We start from the raw sequence: 13,006 nt of genomic DNA, 5'->3' as shown, positions 1-13,006 counted from the left end.
GCCCATCCCAGCCTGGACCTGTGGGGCCTCAGTGGGAGCCAGGAGCCCATCACATCCCCCTGGTAGTGCCATCAAGTCCCCCCTGCTCGGGGTCCTGTGTCACCTATGCAAGTACCTCTGTGTCCCCTCCTGTGTCCCTGCTGTCCTGGGCTAGGGGAGGCTGGGTGTGGGTGGGGGACACCCCATGGGACCCCCCCCAGCCCCCTGGCAGGTTTGAGGCTGCTTCAATGAATCCCCCCCAGCTTCCATGGGTGCTTGGCAGCTCCCCAGGGCACCGCTGATTTGGGGGTGGGCTCAGCCCTGATCCACCCACAGTGGGCCCCGGGGGGTGACAGGGACACTGGGACAGGCTCTGTTAAAATAAAACCTTTATTCGACTGGCTTGATCCGGGGGTGTCAATCTCTGACTGTCGCTTGTGCCAGAGCAGAGGTTGGGGATGTGTCCCCACCTGGGCACACTGGAGTGTGTGGTGGCAGGTCCCCTCAGGGACTCCAGGGTGATGGCACCATCCTTGCACCCCGAGAGAGAGGCTGGGATCAAGCGTGGCCAGGACTGGTGAGATTTGGTGGCTGCTGTCACCCGTGTCACCCCTGTGGGGCTGTGCTGGGCTGTTGCTGGGGAGGTTGTCACAGCATCTCTGTCCCCTCAAGGAGGGGAGGAGCAGGTTGGGTGGCACTGGGGAACAGGGACCCCTTTGGGTCCTCCCAGCCCTGCTGTCACCACAGAGAGGCGAGCAGTGTCCTCAGACTGTCCCCTCACAGGGTGTCCACCCACGGAGGAGCCTGTTGTCCCCCACACGGAGACACGTGTCCCTCCCACGGGCACCTCGGGGACACACGGACGCCTGTCCCTCCTGAGGACACTCACAGGCTCTTGCAGCGAACGTGCACGAAGAGCGTGGCGGGGGACAGGGCCGCCCCGTCCCGGGAGAGCAGGCGGATGTGGCGGTACCCTGGGGACAGACGGGGCTCAGCGGGTGCCGGGGCTGTCCCCATGCCGCGGGCAGCGGGTGGCACCGCACCCACCTTGGCGCATGCTGGGCAGGGGCAGCGTGAACTGCCCCACGAAGTCGTTGCAGGAGGTGCTGTCGTAGTCCTCCACCACGAACCGCACCAGCGCCAGCTCGGGCACCCGCACCTGGAACCGCAGCGTCTCCTCCCAGCGCGGGTTGAATCCTGCGGCACCGGCAGGGATGGGTGTGGCCACCGCGGCCACCAGGGCCACCCAGTGCCCCGCAGGGACCGGCAGGACCCCCGTGCACCGCCCTGCCCCGCCTCAGCTGCCGTACTGCCCTGGGGAATGGGGGCACTGGGGCAGGCTGGGGGAGTGGGGGTGATGCTGGGGCCACAATGGGGGGTACTGGGAAAAGGGGGTCAGACTGGGGCTGTGGTGGGATATACTGGGGAATGGGGGTCATACTGGGGGAATGGGGGTCATACTGGGGCAGTGGTGGGATATACTGGGGAATGGGGGTCATACTGGGGCTGTGGTGGAGTATACTGGGGGAATGGGGGTCATACTGGGGCAATAGGGGTCAGACTGGGGCTGTGGTGGGATATACTGGGGAATGGGGGTCATACTGGGGGAATGGGGGTCAGACTGGGGCTGTGGTGGGATATACTGGGGAATGGGGGTCATACTGGGGGAATGGGGGTCATACTGGGGCTGTGGTGGAGTATACTGGGGAATGGGGGTCATTGGGGCTGTGGTGGGGTATACTGGGGAATAGGGGTCATACTGGGGGAATGGGGGTCATACTGGGGGAATGGGGGTCATACTGGGGCTGTGGTGAAGTATACTGGGGAATGGGGATCATACTGGGGCTATAAGTGTGTTTGAGCCATGATGTGATATACTGGAGAAAAGGGGGACATACTGGTACTGGACTAGGCTATACTGGGAGAATGGGGGTTGTACAGTGACTGTGGTGGAGTATACTGGAGGAATGGGATCATACTGGGACTCTCATGGGATATACTGGATGAATGAAGGTTATATTGGAGCTGGGCTGGACCATACTGGGAGAATGGGGGTAACACTGGGGCTGTGGTGGGGTATACTGGGGGAATGGGGGTCATACTGGGGCTGTGGATACTGGGGAGAATGGGCATCACACTGGGCTTGGGCTGGGTGTACTGGAGGCCATAAGGGAGCAGCACTGGGAAGAACTGGGACATGATGGACCTAGCTGCTAGTGGGGATCTGGCTGTGCTGGGGAGGGGTCATTGTGGTGCACAGAGGAGACTGGGACGTCCTGGGCTCTGGTTCAACTGGCAGTGAGTGCTGGAGTGTGGTACCCAAGGCACTGTCTCTCACAGGGATCAGGGTGCCCCTGGCATCAAGGTGTCCCTGGATCAAGGTTCCCTAGGGTGTCTGCAGGGATCAGGGTGCTCCAAGGGGCCCTGGAGAACAGGCTGTCCCGGGGCATTCCGGGGATTCAGGGGGTAATAGAGGTACTAGGGAATTGTTCCTGGGGGTTGGGGTGCCCTGGAGTGTCCCCATGGCTCCAGGAGCCCAGGGATGTCCCTGGGGGTGCCCAGGTGCCACACTCACCGTTGTTGAGCTTGTGGTGGGTTTGCTGCTTGGCGCAGTCGGCCGGGATCCCGTGGATCTCCACGCGCACGAAGGGATCCACGATGGAGCTGCCCTTGTCCCTGTTCAGCTTGGGCAGCTGCTGTGCTGTGATCACCTGTGGCACAGGGAGCTGGGGAGCGGGGCACAGGGACCACCAGGGGCCCAGGGAACGTGGAGGTGGGGAAAGGGCTGCTGCCCCCAGGAGAAGGGACATGGGTGGCACTTGGCTGGGGCTGGGGACACGGTGAAGAGGAGGGAGGTGGCTGATGCCACCCAGTGGCTGACACCAGCTGGATTTGGGGACAGGGTTGGTGTCCCCAGAAAGAAGCAGATAGCGCCCAGCCAGGAGTGGGGATGGGGTAAGAGGAGGGAGGTGGTTGGTACCACCCAGGAGAATATGGCATATGGCTGGGTCCCCAGGAGTGAGTGGCACTTGGCTGGGACCGGGGACGGGGTGGGGAGCAGGGAGGTGGCTGATGCCATCTCAGAGAAGGGACATGGCTGATACCAGAGGGGGTATGGGAGAGACATGGGTGGTACCCAAACAGCTGTAAGGGCAGGTCACCTGCAAAAGAGAGGTTGGTGGCACCCAGGAGAAGGTGTGTGAGTGACACCGGGCTGGACATGGGGTTGGCATCACTCTGAGGGGATATGGGTGGCACTGGGCTGGAGATGGGATTGGCATCACCCTGAGGGGATATGGGTGGCACTGGGCTGGACATGGGATTGGCATCACTCTGAGGGGATATGGGTGGCACTGGGCTGGAGATGGGATTGGCATCACCCTGACGGGATATGGGTGGCACTGGGCTGGACACGGGGTTGGCATCACTCTGAGGGGATATGGGTGGCACTGGGCTGGAGATGGGATTGGCATCACTCTGAGGGGATATGGGTGGCACTGGGCTGGACATGGGATTGGCATCACTCTGAGGGGATATGGGTGGCACTGGGCTGGACATGGGGTTGGTGTCACCCAGAAGAGGTTAGGTGGCACCTGGCTGGGAGCAGGGTTGGTGTCACCAGTGAAAAGTTGCAGATGGCACCCGGCCAGGCACTGGTGTCGGGTGTGACCCAGCAGGGACGGGGGTGGCACCAGGTGGTTCTGGGACAAGGATGGGTGTCCTCACCCTGACGTGCAGCGCCAGGCGCCGGGGCCCGTCGCCGGGGGGGCTGCGCAGGCAGGGCGGTTTCAGCACGTATCCGCAGCCCCCGTTGGGCAGGAACCGCCCCGCGTTCAGGTCCATCTCCAGCCCCGGCGTCTGGAAGTTCAGCGCCACTGCGGGGACACAGGACAGGTGTCAGGGTGGGGCACGGCTCCAGGGGCGGGTGCCGGGGCTGGGGGCTGGGGGTCTCACCCAGCTGGCAGCCAGCGTTCCACATCTCCTGGGGGTTGTAGTTGGCGGAGTTCATCTTGAGCCCCAGCGGGTACACGCGGCTGAGCTGGCGGGTGTTGTACCGGATCAGCGCCGGGCCTGGGGGGACACGGCTCAGGGGGACACTGCAGCCTCGAGGGTCCCAACAGCAGGTGAGGGACCCAGGGACACGGACAGAGCCCGCCCAGCTGGGCCTGAAACGTGAGCCAGGCCCTGAAACCAGACCCTGGGGTTCAGACCCCAACCCTGGACACTGACCTTGGACCCCTGACCCCAAACCTCTGACCCTGGATCCTGATCTTGACCCCACACTTTGACTTTAGACCCCTGACTCTGGACCTTGACCATGGAACCCTGAACCTGACCCCAGATCTTGACCCTGATCCCTGAACCTCAGACTCCAAACCAAAACCCCCAAGCATATGCCCTGACCCAGATCCTAATCCTTGACTCCAGACATTGGCCCCAGACACCAATCCTGGACCCCAGACCCTGAACACTGACTCAGATCTTAATCTCAGGCCCCAACCTCAGATTCTGACACTGATCCTCAGCCCCTGCCCTTGACCCCACACCTCAGTCCCTGGACTCTGTCCCAGACCTTATTGCCAGCCCCAGGCCCTGGACTTAGATGCCACATCCTAAACCCTGATCCCAGACCTTGATCCTGATGGTGTGACCCCAGCCCTGGCCTCTTGCCCCAGGCCCTGCCAGCAGACCCCAGTCTCACCCATTCAGGGCAGCCTGGGTGAGGCCAGTGTGACCCTGATCACCCCCCATGGAGCCACCCTAGAGACAGAAACCATCCTTCCCAGCCCATCCTGCAACCCAGTGCTCAGGAGTATGGACCCACCCTGTCCCCATCCCTGTCCCCATGCCTGTCCCCACCTGGTGGCCCTCACCTGCCTCCCTGATGAGTTTCCGTGCCTTCCTCTCGCTGAAGGAGGACATGTGGCAGGGCTGGGGGTGGCGCAGGGCCTGGGCTAGCCCGGGGAAGGGGACAGCCTGGCAGTACAGCACCAGGGCCGACAGCTCTGGGGACACCTGCGCCGCGTCCTTGGCCTGCAGGAGCCACCCTGGTGTCAGGGACAACCTGGCCCCGGTAGCCACCTGCCAGCCCAAGGTCTACAGCCCCCCTCCCCTGCTGGTGCTGAGTGCTGAGACCCCCAAGCCATGGAGACCCTCAAAGCAGTGGGGACCCTGATGCAGTGGAGACCCCAAGGTGGTGCAGAACCTGAGGCAATGGAGTGACGGACCAGGGGCTGATGGGGAACCCAAACAGGCTGAGAACCTGAAGTCATGGAGGGAATGGACAGCCCAAGATAACGGAATCCTTGAGGTGACAGAGACCCCAGAGTGATGCAGAACCCAACAGGTCACCCTGGATGTGATGGAGAACTTGGGGTGACAGAGAAATCAAAGCACCAAACCCCAGAAACAGACCACCCAGCCCATCAGGAAGAGGGAAGCACAGCTGAGGGGTCCCCAGGCTCATTCCCCTTTTCCAGGCAGTGACAGCCACTCACTATCCCCACAGCACCCACCCTGCCAGCCCCCCCAGCTCCAGCCCATGACCCACCTGCAGAGGTTTGATCTCCTGGAGAGACTGCAGCGACTGCAAGGGGAGAGAGCAGGGTTGCAGAGGGGGATGGCAGGGCTGGCAGTGCTCAGCTGGGACACCTGGGTGGTTCCCTGGCACCACCAGGATGCTCTGACCCATCAGGACCACCAGGACACTGTGGTTCCCATCAGGACCACCAGGATGCTGTGATTCCCTGGCACCAACAGGATGCTGTGGTCCCCCAGAACCACATCCCTGGGCAAGTCTCTTACCCGCCGGGGGCTCCTCTCCTGCACCTTCTCCTCCTCTTCATCTTCCTCCTCTTCCTCTTCCTCCTCCTCGGGGTCCAGAAGGGAGGTGACACCCCGGGGCTCCTGCCACAGCTCTGGCAGCTTCTTGCCCTTCACCAGGATCTTTTCTTTCAGCTGCTACAGGAGGCAGGTCGGAGCTCAGGGCTCGGAGGGGACACGGGGACACTGCAGCGGGCAGGCAGGTGGCCTTACCTCTGGTGAGGGGAGATGCTGAGGGTCCTGCCCCTGCAGGGGCTGTGTCAGCAGCCTGTCCCCCAGGATGGCCTTCATGTGCCGGGCCATGGTGGCCTGCTGCTCCAGCCCACAGTGGTTCTCCAGCGACAGGATGACGGGGTAGGGGGATTTCTGGGCATGGGGATGGGCAGAGCTCAGCACCTGGCACCGGGCACGGGCACTTGGCACTGGGCATGCAGCACCCAGCACCCCATACCTGGCACCCAGCACCCCACAGCCAGCACCCAGCACCTGGCACTCAGCGCCAAGAACCCCACACCAGGCACTCAGCACCCTACACCCAGCACTCAGCACCCCATACCCAGCACTTGGCACCCAGCATCCCACACCTGGCACCCAGCACCCAGCACCCAGCACCCTATACCCAGCACCTCACATCCCTCACCTAGCACCCAGCACCCCATACCCGGCACCCAGCACCCCACACCCAGCACTCAGCACCCCCCAGGGCTCCCGGCCCCCCTCACCTCGAAGGCGGAGTCGCGGATGCTCTCGATGACGTCACGGAAGAGGATTTTGGAGGTGAGCGTGTGGCCGTGGTACACGACAGGCTCCCCGTCCGAGCCCTCCCAGCAGTCCAGCTCCACACAGCGGCACCCTGCCCTCAGCGCCCTGCCACCAACCACACGGGCACCGCACGTGTCCCTGATGTGTCCCTGATGTGTGCCTGTCCCCCCGAGGCACGGCAGCTCCGGGGCTCCTGGGGCGGGGCACACACCTGACATAGGCTTCGGTGCTGCTGCTGCCGCCGATCTGGTTGCGGGTCAGGTAGGTGTTGTGGGAGGAGGAGATGAAGTAGTGGCTCAGGGGCTGGCTCATGTCCTGGTGCACCTTGGTGTGCTCCTGGTTGAAGATGTCACCGGCAGCTGACAGCAGGTACATCATGAAGCCATCCAGCATCATCAGGTCCTGCTGCTTGGCTGCGGGACACGGTGGCAGGTGTCACAGAGGGCTGGCATGGTGCTGGCAGGGTGGCATCCTGGGGACTTTCCCCACTTGGAGGTCCCAGCGGTGCCATGTTCATCCCTGACCTGGCACGGTGGCACCCAGGGGACCTGTAACTTCCCTCCTTCCCTCGAGTGTCCCATCTCCATCCTGATGTCACTCACCCTGCTGGTGCCAGATTCACTCTGGCTGTGGCATGGTGACACCTATAAGGCATAGAGGTTCCCTGCTCCCATCCTGATGCCCTCTGTCCTCCCACTGCCATGTCACCCCAGACCTGGCACTGTGGCACCCAGGGGAGGTCCCCTTTGTGTTCCATCTCCCATCTGATGTCCCTCATCCTCCTAGTGCCACATCTACCTTAAGGGTACTGTTGTGACATGGAGGTCCTTCATAAACACCATGATGTCCCCTGTCCTCCTAGTGCTGTGTTCACCCTGCACCTGCCATGAGGAAGACTGAAGTCCCTCAGCAGTGTCACATTCACCAGAGCTGGCACGAGATTGGAAGTGCACCTGCTGTCCATCCCCACCTTCACATCCCCTGTCCCCACAGCGTCACATCCTCCAGGTACCAGCCAGGCCATGTGTTGGATGGCTGACCCTGGGGATGGACACCAGCACAGCAATAGAAACCTTGGAGGAGCCCATACCCGTTTTTGGGGCGATGGCACCAGCCAGAGCCCCGTCCCCACACCCACGGCAGTGCCCACCATCACCCCCCTCAGCCCTACCCTTCTCGTTGAGCTCATAGGTGCGGATGATGGCGCGGGCCTGGCGCAGGCTGGAGTCCTCGCCCTGATCCCGCAGGAAATCCTGCAGCTCCTCGGCCGACAGCACCCGGTCCTCGCCCGAGTAGCGCCCGAAGAGCTCTTCCAGCTCCGGCCGCCGCAGCAGCCGCCGGCAGAACTCCTCCAGCTCCCGGCCCTCCAGCCGCTCGTTGCCCGAGTGGTCACACTCCTGGTGGGACCAGCCCAGCTCAGGGACTGTCCCCTCCCTGTGGGCACGGCTACAGCCTCCCCTGCCGTGCTCTGCTGTCCCCTGAGCTGGCAGTGTGTGTGGGATGAGCTTGGGGGGCTCAGATCTGTCCCCTCTGTTTTCCCATCCAGAGCCCTCTGGCCTCCCCTCTGGGATGGAGCAGAGCTCTGTGCCTCAGTTTCCCTAGGTGAAAAGGGACCTTGGGAGATACTCAGAGGGACAGCTAGGGGAGAAATGTCCCACCCTGGGGACACACAGAACAGCGGCTGGGACAGCTCACCCCACCTCACCCCTCTCCCCCACGTGCTTCTGGTGGCACCCAACTGGTGGCAGTGGGTGGCTTTGATGTCAGGAGTTTGGAGGAAGGCAGAGAAGGAGCCAGCAACGCAGCACGGGTACCTTGAAGAGCTTGGAGGCGTAGACATCGTCCATGTCGATGTTGAGCATCCTCAGCATGCTCTTCACCTCCCGGAAGGACATCTTGTTGTCCCTGTTCCTGTCTGCCCGCTGCAGGACCCCATGGATCCAGCTGCACCGAGGTAAGGAAACCACCCCGCAGCCATCCCCACCCTGTCCCCAAGCCCCCAGAACTCCCCCGAAGGATACTGGTCGAGCTTCTCCATCTGGCTCATGGCCTGCAGCCTCCCCATCAGCTTGGCGAGCCCCTGCACCCAGTGCCGGGCGTCCTCCTCGCCGCGGGCGGCCAGGTCGAGGTTCTTGCGGCGGCCCTTGAAGGCGAGGGTGAAGCAGTGGCGCTCGGGGAAGGCGGCTCCGTGCTTGCGCAGCCCCTCCGACTGGCGACCCTGGCGCACGGCCTCGATGTGCGCCACCGAGACTGCGGGGACAAAAGGGGAGGGGGGCGATGGTCACCCACCCCCAGCACCCTGCGGGACACCCCGGGACACGGCTGGGCTCCGGCTCAGCCCGCTAATCCCCGGCGAGACAGGAGCCGTGCCGCTGTCCCTGCGGCGCTGGGGACGGGGACAGGCGGGGGATGAGAGGGTGGGAAGAGAAGGGTGACGCCGGGGAGGGGGACAGAGTCTGCCTGGGATGGCGACAGGACCTTGTGCTGAGCCCAGGGGGATGGGGCAGGGTGGGGGCTCTTACAGCTCCGCGTGGGGTGTACTGGGAGGCACTGGGAAGTGTTGGAGGCTCTGGGAGCCACTGCGTGAAGAGGGCTGGAGTTCAGGCATTGGGTGGGGGTCCATATTCTGGGTTGGATTTGTATCTCGGGTGAGGGTCTGGATCCCAGGCTCGGGGTGCAGGTCCTGGATTGGAGTCTGGGTTCTGGGCGGGAGTCTGGGTTGTGGATTGGGGTCTGGGTCCTGGGTGGGGATCCAGGCAGGGATCTGGGTCACAGGTGGAGGTCTGGGTGGGTCTGGATTGCGGAGTTCCATGTCCCAGGATTGGGTCTGGCTCTCACTGTGGGATTTGGGTCCTGGGCTGGGCTCTGGAACTCAGGTGGGGTCTGGGTTCTGGGTCTTGGGAGGGGGTTTGGGAGCTGGGTTGTGTTTGGGGTCCAAGGTGGGGATCCAAGTGGAGCTCTGCATGCTGGGAATGGATCTGGGTCCTGGGTGGGGTCTAGGTCCTGGATTAGGGTCTGGGTCCCAGGTGGGGGTCCTGGACTAGGGTCTGGGTCTCACATGGTGTCTGGATTCTGTGTGGGAGTCCAGGTTCAAGGCTGTGGATTGGGATCGGGGTCCCAGGTGGGGGTCTGAGTTTGGTTATGGGTCCCTGGTGGGGGTCTAGGGGTGGAGCTGGGGCACTGGCGGCTCCTGCCCCTCCCTGCAGCTCGTGGCAGTGCAGGATGTGGCTCGGTGGCCCCAGGGACAGCCCAGCACTCACAGCTCCGCGGGGAGCGGGCGCGCCCGAAGCGTCCCTCGAAGCAGACGGTGACCCCGTCCTCCTGCAGGCGGAACAGCCGCTCCCTGCCGCCCCCCTTGGCCTTCACCTTCCGCAGCAGCGACCCCCGGAGCATCCGCTGGACATCCTCATCCTCTGTCAGCCCTGCGGGGACAGCCCTGGGCTACCGGGGGTCTGGGGGCTCTAAGGGTGAGCCGGGGGATGGGCTGGGAGTGGGGGTTGGTGCACATCTGTGTGCACATCTGCATCCCATGGGATGGCATGGGACAAACGGGACAGGACAGACCTGTGGGATGGGATGGGATGGGATGGGATGGGATGGGATGGGATGGGATGGGATGGGATGGGATGGGATGGGATGGGATGGGATGGGATGGGATGGGATGGGATGGGATGGGATGGGCCAGACACAATGGGACAGCAGCATGGCATGGAACAGGATGGAGAGATGGGACAGGACAGGTGGAGGGGAGAGGCTGATGGGGTGGGACATGAATGACTCAGTGTGACAATGCAAATGAGACAAGATGGGACAAGATGGGACAAGCAGGATTGGACACAAAGGCTTGGGGCAGAATGAACTGGATGGGACAGGACAAACATGACAGGACAGGATGGGACATGGCAGGCAGGGACAACATGGAGCAGGTGGAATGGGACAGAGTAGATGGGATAGGGTGGAACAAACAGGTTGGGATGGGATGGGATGGGATGGGATGGGATGGGATGGGATGGGATGGGATGGGATGGGATGGGATGGGATGGGATGGGATGGGATGGGATGGGATGGGATAGAACACCATAGGACAGGGAAGACAGGGCAGGATGGGATGTGGTGGGACAGACAGGATAGGACAGGAATGGGTTGCAAGGGGACAGGACAAGCAGGAGAGGACAGACAGGGCAAGCCACTGCCCTTGGGCCCCTTTGGAGCACAGTGTCTGTTCAGAGGGGACAGGACACAGCAGTGACACAGCCCAGCTGCTAAATCCCAGCAAAGCTGCCTGGATCCTGCATGAAGAGTGCCAGGACAGTGCCAGCAGCAGAGCTCAGGCTGGGAACAATGACGGGGTGGACTCAGGGGAATTGTGGGCCCACGCCTCAGCCAGGACTTTTCCATCTATTCACGGAGTGCTTATTTCCTCCCTTTTTTGTTTTGGCAGCCATTCCTAATGTCCCCAGTGGCCATGTCCTGCTCTGGATGGAGATTCCACTCCTGGGCTGGGTAAGGGTAGTTTTGGGACTCCCAGGGACATCCTGAGCCAGCCATGGCCTTGGGGATAAAGCCACCAGCACCTGCTGCATGGTCACATCCTGCCCAAGGTGCAGGGTGGAGGGCAGGCATGGACTCATGGCTGCACGAGCATAGGGGATGCAGGGATGCATGGACACATGGGTACAGGCCATGGGCACATGGAATGTCAGATCCATGGGCACAGGTGTGTGGATGCACAGGAACACCTGCATGCATGGATAGAGGCAGGGATACAGAGATGCAGGATGTGTGGATACATGGCTCCTCTGATGCAAGGACAAACACACAGATATTCAGGTAGATGCATGCACAGGTGCAGGGATGCATGGATACAGGCACACATGGATGCAAGGACAAACACACAGATATTCAGGTAGATGCATGCACAGGTGCAGGGATGCATGGATACAGGCACACATGGATGCAAGGACACATGGAGCCGCAGGGATGCACTGACACACTGATGCATGGAGACCTGGGGCAGCAGTGCATGGGGACAGGTGCAGGATGCACTGCTGCCAGGACACACAGACACATGGGCACGAGGATGCACAAGCATCAGGATGCACAGACAGTCAGACACAGGGGTGGGTGCTCCAAGACTCAGCCAAGGGGATGCATGGACAGACAGGGGATGCAGGGACAGGTGGACACATGGGTGTGTGGACATAGAGGTACAGGGACAGATGGACACAAGGACACACAGACACACAGACATGGACACACGGAGCTGCAGCAGCTCCAGGCACACGGCCCCGTCCAGACCTGGCCCTTCCCACTGCTCCCACTCCAGACCAGCCCGGCCCCTCCCCGGGACACACCTTGACCTTGCCAGGCACCCCCTGCCCCTGCCTGGACCCCGTGTGCCCACTGTGCCATGGGCAGCACCCCTGGGTGGGGAAACTGAGGCAGGGTGTTGGGGCGGGTCCCAGGGAGTGGGACCTGAGCCCTGGGGACAATAAATACCCTGAGCAAGGGGGCTTCTGTCACCTGTGGTGTGGCCAAACCCTAACCCGCTGTCCCAACACGGCTGGGGCAATGCAGCTATTTTGGGGTGGCCTTGGGGACCCCTCCCATCCCAGGGGACCCTTCCCTGTGTGGGGGAGCCCATACACCTCGGGGACCCTCCTACCACGGGGACTCTTCTGTCCCTGGGACCCATCTCAGCCATGGGGGCCCCCACTGTGCCATGGGCACCTATTCGGCTCCCCACCCGTTTCGGGGACCCTCCCAGCCACGGCGATCCCTCCCGGACCCCTCTGGCACAGCCCAGACGGAGTTTCTGCCCGATTCTCCCCGAACTCACCCATTTTCTTCAGGGCTCTCCCGGGCCGGCGGGAGCCACCGGCACCGTCAGACGGGGCGCGGAGCTGCTCGGCGGCGGGACGCGCCTTCCTGCCGCAGATCATGACGCGGGACCCCCGGTACCCCTTCCGCCGGTGCTCCCGGTGCTTTTGGTGCCCCCGGTGCCCCGGGCAGTTGTGCTGCTCCCGGTGCCCCCGGTGCCCCGGGCAGTTGTGCTGCTCCCGGTGCTCCCGGTGTTCCCGGTGCCCCCGGTGCCCCGGGCAGTTGTGCTGCTCCCGGTGCTCCCGGTGCCCCCGGCCGGTGGAACCGGGCTGGGCGGTGGCGGAGCTCGGGGCTGGGGCCGGACCGGGCTGGGCGGCGGGGCCGTGACCGGGGCGGCCGCGGGGAGGGAGCGGGAGGAGCCACCGCAGCCCGGAGCTGTTTAACCATTTGTGCCGGCCCGGGGTGGGACCGCACCGGGCTCGTTCTGCACCGGGGCTGCTTCGGCACCGAGAACGGGCCGGGGTCCCGAGGGCACCCAGCTGTTTGTTCTGTGCAGCGGGTCCCGCTCTGTGCCAAGGGCCGGCCCGTCCTGTCCCGGGACAGAGCCGGAGTCCCCAGCGCC

General features: G+C 63.2%; 1 protein-coding gene across 4 annotated transcripts; it reads right to left on the bottom strand.

Moving 5' to 3' along the window:
• Positions 1-351: 351 nt before the first annotated feature.
• On the bottom strand, positions 352-12,994 carry PLCD3 (phospholipase C delta 3). 4 transcript variants are annotated; one of them, XM_056512014.1, is made up of 16 exons: positions 12,404-12,994; positions 9,825-9,986; positions 8,586-8,814; positions 8,379-8,508; positions 7,736-7,961; positions 6,776-6,977; positions 6,525-6,669; positions 6,016-6,168; positions 5,785-5,940; positions 5,531-5,566; positions 4,854-5,013; positions 3,934-4,018; positions 3,706-3,854; positions 2,555-2,690; positions 1,027-1,176; positions 352-953 (listed from the first exon to the last, which is right to left on the bottom strand). In XM_056512014.1, exons 1-16 carry the CDS (start codon positions 12,504-12,506, stop codon positions 647-649), a joined length of 2,529 nt encoding a protein of 842 aa, XP_056367989.1. In that variant the 5' UTR covers positions 12,507-12,994; the 3' UTR covers positions 352-646. The 4 variants fall into 4 exon arrangements, with proteins under 4 accessions (XP_056367989.1, XP_056367990.1, XP_056367988.1 ...); XM_056512015.1 differs by having other exon boundaries at positions 3,934-4,050; positions 5,785-5,937; positions 12,404-12,713; XM_056512013.1 differs by having other exon boundaries at positions 5,785-5,937; positions 12,404-12,580.
• Positions 12,995-13,006: the final 12 nt, after the last annotated feature.

This window comes from Oenanthe melanoleuca, chromosome 27 (genome assembly GCF_029582105.1).
Source record: "Oenanthe melanoleuca isolate GR-GAL-2019-014 chromosome 27, OMel1.0, whole genome shotgun sequence".
NCBI classification, from domain to species: Eukaryota; Metazoa; Chordata; class Aves; order Passeriformes; family Muscicapidae; genus Oenanthe; species Oenanthe melanoleuca.
Note: the sequence above shows the minus strand (reverse complement) of the source record. Positions and strands in the feature narration are given on the sequence as shown.